The sequence below is a fragment of the Bidens hawaiensis genome, unplaced genomic scaffold, assembly GCF_021521415.1.
Source record: "Bidens hawaiensis isolate Kalapana, Puna unplaced genomic scaffold, B.hawaiensis_p1.1 tig00039350_1, whole genome shotgun sequence".
NCBI classification, from domain to species: Eukaryota; Viridiplantae; Streptophyta; class Magnoliopsida; order Asterales; family Asteraceae; genus Bidens; species Bidens hawaiensis.
The window spans coordinates 57099-63098 of NW_027496922.1; the positions used below are offsets into that span (position 1 = coordinate 57099).

A 6000-nucleotide genomic window follows, 5' to 3' on the forward strand; every position below is an offset into this window, starting at 1 on the left:
AATGGGAGCCTTCACAATGCGCTCAGCGAATTTTGAATGTTTTACCAAGATGGCTGGCTTATATGGTGTGGTTACGTCCACTTGCCCTTTCGCTTGTGGGTTGTATGGTGTGTATAAATCCATATCAGCTTTGGCTCCAGGTGCTATGTGCATGTGTGCGCGAAGCTGTGAACCTCCGGCATGAGTATCTCGCGTCTTCTTCATGCTGTGCACCTCTTCCTCATCACTAATATCAGCTTGTTCGGTCTGAACAGAATGACCGTCTTCCAGCGCGCACGTCTTTTTTGTTGTTCCCTGAATGGTTTGTTTATCAAATGCGAGCCTTTGTGTTAAATCGGCTAACTTTTTGTGTTTTACCAACTCATTGTATTTGTCCATTAAACGCCGTTGTTCGTTTATGAGCCATTCTTTAGGGTCATTGGTTTCAACTTCCGGGCCCATTGGTCCTTTTTGTTTTGTACCAGTCAGATTTTGGAACGTGAGATCGTCTGGGGGAGTTTCAGTTTGACTATGAGGTGTTGTGTTGAAGAGATGGTTACTGGTGGTGCGCGCAGTGTCACGCGGCGCCCTCAGAACATGATGTCCCTCATTAACATCCTCAAGCTCATTATCCTCCAGAACCTGATCGTTGTTTCGAACACCGGAAACCATGGTGAAGATTTTCAGAGAGAAAATTGATGAAATAGTGGTTTTGTTGCCGTTGTAACAGGTGATGGCGCCAATGAAGAAGCGTGTATCGACTTACTTGTATACGATCAACGTTCCTCGGGTACGAGTGTGCTATATCACCGATGGTTTTCCGAGACACGAGTTCTTCCATCTACAAAACGAACAGCACCGTGAGCTTACCCCTCAGAAAGGGACAGAGGGGTCCTCTTTGGGGTAACCCTCCGGTGTGAGAATCAGATATTGTAGGAGAGGATAATCAGGATGTGAAAATGAGTAAAGAACTTAGAATATATTTTCTTGCCTGCCTCCAACTGTGGAGGTGGTGTGGTATTTATAGTATTAGGGTTTCCAATGATTGGGCTCAGACCCAATTAGGGCCTTTTTGGCCTCTTCCTATTGCTTCGCGCCACGTGTACTTAGGACACCTGGTGCTTTTTCATTGATTATTCTCTGACCAAGGTATTTCACCTAACCCATGTGCCATCACGAGGTGGCACATGGGCTTTGCTGAGTTGTCCACCCTTCATTGGCAGCTGTCAACATCAGCACATTCTTTATTCCTTAAAAGATATCTTCTGGAAGGTTGTCTGATGAGTACAATCATGGTTGTCCTTATCCTGATTTGGATTAGACTATTGTCTCATTTGTTGTGTGTCGCTTACGTGCGGCCTTTATGCGCCTATCCCGGGGATGCGCAAGGTCTTCTCTTTATTCTCACACTAAATGTGTGTGTTGTGTGCATATGTGATATGCGCCACGCGCAGATGTTTCATGCGCTTGCGCATAGGTTTTGGCTTTGTGTCTTCATGACATCCTGATTTCAAGCCTCTTGTCTATATCTTGTGGGTTGACCCGCCCCGCTCGATGTTAAAGCGGGTGCATACCCCTTCAATTTGTTTATATGGAAATACAAGGCTTCACCAATAATTATCCTAGTCAGAATAAACAATGTTTATCAAGAACAACTACATTTGTATGCTTCTGTTATTTTAGTAAAATTTAGTATATGACAATTAGGTTTTTCACAACTAACTACAAAGTTTATTTTCTTAAAATATATATTAAGGATTATTATTCAAACAACTGTCGTTAAAAGCAATAAAATGACAATGTTTCTGTGTTGTGTCAACGTCCCATGAAACATTATATTATACGTAACATGTTATAGTGCTCTAGGCCTCTAGTTTCAATAATTTATGGCTTTATTTTGTATAAATATTTGACTGTATTTTCACCCATTAATGTTCAACACTAAAATAACTTAAACTAAGGATGTTTACGATCTGTTTTCAGGGCCGTTTCGTGAATAAGCTAAATGAGGTCATGACTTTAGGCCTCCAATTTTATAAGGTTTCCATCTTAAATAGGAGTTATGTATTATGATATTTTGAAAGTAAAGTTTTTAGAATTAGTAAACTCATTGATGTGTCATAAGCTAAGGATAATTGCTTCCTATCAATTATCACTACATATCATCCATATTCTATAATTATTGTATATACTCTCTAACGCTATACGCATAAAGATAAAGAAAAAAGCCTCAACATTTAAGTTAGTTTTAGGTTTCCGAGAATGTTGAGCCGGCCATGTCCGCTTCGACATGCTATGATAAAAGGGTCTATATCGAACCTCTATTTTCGGTTCGGGAAGTGACAAATTAAACCAATCGGTTTTATCCATAACCACCATTTTCATCAATAACAACAAATCACCACAAACCATATTACAAAATATTAAACATAAACATATAATATTGTTTGTGAGAGAATGGTCCCACCTTAGCTGCCCGCTTGCCCGTCTGAAGTCCTAGACCTCCCAGTCGAACTCCAGGCCTACAACGGGGTACATCCGTTTCCCTTGAGTCCGCCGATGCCACATAAACTACGAACATTAATTTTGTTTTGATACACATTGTAGGTGCTCTTAAAACCGAAAACTTTTAAATCTAAGCACGGCTAAATTGATGACTATAGCTTCCTTTTAAACGGTTTGTAACTTTATAATAACCTCAAAACAGTGTGGTTTTTGGAATCTTTATAGAAAAAAATAATAATAAAAAATACTGACAATGCCTTATTCCATCCATCACCTGAGAACTTTCACATTACTATTTGGTTTCTGAGCACAACACAACTCGGTCCACTAAGTAGTGAGTACATTGGATTTCTCTTTAACTTATTTCAAAAACATATATATATTTTTTAATACAATCTATCAACTTCTCGTTTCATCTTCTCCCAAAACCACATTAATTATATTATATATTTTTAATATATTGCAAGGGCCCATTGTGCAAATCAAGTCATGTTTATCACCAAGTATTTAAAATAATTGTAATAAATCAACAAGTCTCGGTTCTTTCATGAAGACTCGGGTTTGATTTCTACGGACAACATTTGTGCGCGGGGGGAGGGGTGCTCAATGAAGGAAGATCGGATCTTTGTGATCTTCGACTTGATTTGAGGGTGTCTAGGTTTTACCATCAGTGGCCCTTCGGGTCCCAAAACTGGAGATAACTTAGAGGCGTTTAAAGGCTCTGTAGGTTGAGGTTGGGTCAGTTGGCGGTGACCTTTGACATCATTTCATCGCGTTCAGAATACCTAGGCAAGTGTGTGTTTGCTAGTCGTTCAAAGAAATTACAGAGAATTTTAACCAATAAATTGAGGGATTTTATGTATCGACAGCAACTCATAATGTTTGTTAGGACATATACAAGCCAAATAGACATGCGTGCACAACAATAATACGAAAGTGTCAGACCTGCAATTTAATAATCCTATTTAACTCTTATAAGCTCGAGCATCTCGTACTGTATGAGAGGCATAAAGTTCATCACAAAAGAACTATACACATCGCATAGTCTCTATATAACTCCTATAGTACTTCATGGAATCGTAGATGAACCATATGTCTCGTATAGGCCTTACAAACCTCATCTAGAACATATAGTTTTTTCACCTTCACTAATCACTCGTATACACACTATATTACTCGTTTAGGTTTTCGTCAACGCCTTTGATACCATCTTACATCTATACGACCTACAGATATCGATTAAATATCTCAAAGACATAAAATAAATACGAAAAAAAAAACAAAATTTTCTTTATAATACATGCATTGATTTTTATATATATTATAAAAACTATATAAAAACTTTTCTTTTTTCACTCTGTAACTTAGTAAAAAAAAAGAAAAGTAAAAAAAAAAAAAGTAAATAATTCCAAAATTTTTTTATTTCTCTCTAAACAAAGAAGCCAATCCAGTCACCACTAACTTACTCCTCGGTTTCACCGCCGGCGGCTCCCACTTTCCGGCCACCGGCGTTTCACAACCGTCATCGGACTTTCTCTCCGGCGACTCCACCTCCGGCGTCGGCGGCGGCGTAGGCGGTGTAACAGAATTCAACGATGACGTCATCCTGACGTGTGACGACAGCCATTTAGATCTCATGTACTCGTACTTCCGCCATGGAGGCACATGCATACCTCTCTTCTTCAAGCTAAGTTTTGCTGCTTCGGTTACGATTAATAATATCTGCTGTAATCGATCGGATTCACCGACGAATATGTACGGTAACGAGTGAAGGATTGCTTTGTAGTTCGCGGTAGGTCTTGCGATCTCGAACTCGGATCGGAAGTCAACGTCGACTAGTGCTCGTTCATTGCTTTCGGTTATCACGTCGATGTATTCGTATTCGCCTGCTGGATATAATGGTGATTTCTCCCAGTGTGATTGGCAGATTGATGAATTATAACCTAATGACAGCAGCTGTTCCGCAACGGCTTTGATTAGTTCGTCTTTTCGCTTCCAGGTTTTGTGGTTTTCGACGATTTTCGATGTGTCCGCTAAGAGGTTTCGTTGGGTAATGCTCGCGCAGGCAGTTAGGTTCTGCGAATTATTAACGAATTTACGTTTCGTTAGGTGAAAATCAAACTAACTGAATAGTTGGATAAGTAACTTTTGATCTGTAAAACCGAACACTCTTAGTCTCATGCAAGAGGTTGGTTACTGACTAACCTCTTGCGTGAGAATTAGTTTTGTGAGATTAACGATGTTCAGTTTTATAGATCAAAAGTTACTAGCAGTTTTGCGAGACTGGTAATGTTTGGTTTTAGATGATATGTTTGGTCAACGGCTAGTAACTTCTAATATGCAAAACTGAACATTGTTAGTCTCGTCACACGTGTGACCAATCTCTTGCGAGAGAAATCTCATAGTTTTGCGAGTTTTGCTAGACTAACTACGTTCATTTTGATTATTAGAATTTACTAGCAGTTTTGCGAGACTAACAGTGTTCAGTTTTAGATAATTTGTTATGCCAATGGCAAGTAACTTTTGGTTGGTAAAACTGAACACTGCTAGTCTCGTCACATGTGTGACCAACCTCTTGTGTGAGAATCAGTTTTGCGAGACTAACAAGCGATCAAGATCTACAACTTCAAACCGACTTTCGATTAAATAAACGAAAACTTCTATTACAAACGATTTACCTTGAGTGATTCGGACGAATCTCCGAAGAATCCAGCAGCCGAGTGATCGAATTCGTCATCCGAAATATCATTAACATTTCCATTAAAACAATTACTTCTATTCCGGCCACATTTCGGCTTCTCAGGAGCATCTTCAATAAAATTCTGCACCATTTTCGCCAAACAAACCGAGCTCGGCTCGAATTCGACATCCTTAACTTCTCCTCCAACATTCACATTCACCTTCTCCGAATTATTCTTCAAAACACTAGGAAACTGCCTGTCAAAAAGCCTCTTAAACCGTGACTTCACAACCGGCTTCACCGTTGACTCGAGGTTAACCGATTCTTCATTAATCGTATTATTGATATCGATCGGTTGAATCTTCATCTGGAAATGCATAAATTTTGTTTCCTAACCGTAGTCAATATTAATATCAAAACTTACGGTAAACGGGCAACAGACTGCGTAGTCGGTATTAATATCAAAACTTTTGGTAAACAACAGACTGCGTACAAAGATTCACTAAATGTTTTTTTTCTTTTGTATTAATAAACTCTCGGTAAACAGACAACAAACGGTGTCACAAGTCACAAGTCAAACCCCTTTTGGACAGCAAACCCGATCAGTGTTTTTCGTGGAGAATGTGACGGCGATGAACGGAGACTCGGTTATTCGGAAGGCGGTTGGAGGAGTAGAACTTTGTTGCCGGAATATTCATTTTCCGGTAGTGTTTAATGGTGGTGATAAACTGATAATAATAACTGATATAAGTAATAAGATGGTGGTTAATATTTTTATAAAAAAAATTAATTATGGGGTGAGTGAAAATAATGGAATAAGTTGAGTGTTTATATAT

General features: G+C 39.0%; 1 protein-coding gene across 1 annotated transcript; it reads right to left on the bottom strand.

The window, feature by feature from the left end:
• Positions 1-3875: 3875 nt before the first annotated feature.
• LOC143591159 (uncharacterized) lies at positions 3876-5579 on the bottom strand. The gene is made up of 2 exons (XM_077071453.1): positions 5163-5579; positions 3876-4560 (listed from the first exon to the last, which is right to left on the bottom strand). Exons 1-2 carry the CDS (start codon positions 5541-5543, stop codon positions 3904-3906), a joined length of 1038 nt encoding a protein of 345 aa, XP_076927568.1. The 5' UTR covers positions 5544-5579; the 3' UTR covers positions 3876-3903.
• Positions 5580-6000: the final 421 nt, after the last annotated feature.

Coding starts and splice junctions, on each gene's coding strand:
- LOC143591159 (XM_077071453.1), bottom strand. CDS start 5,543: ATGCATTTCCAGATGAAGATTCAACCGATCGATATCAATAATACGATT. Junction 4,561..5,162: donor ATTCGTCCGAATCACTCAAG/GTAAATCGTTTG, acceptor AATAATTCGCAG/AACCTAACTGCCTGCGCGAG.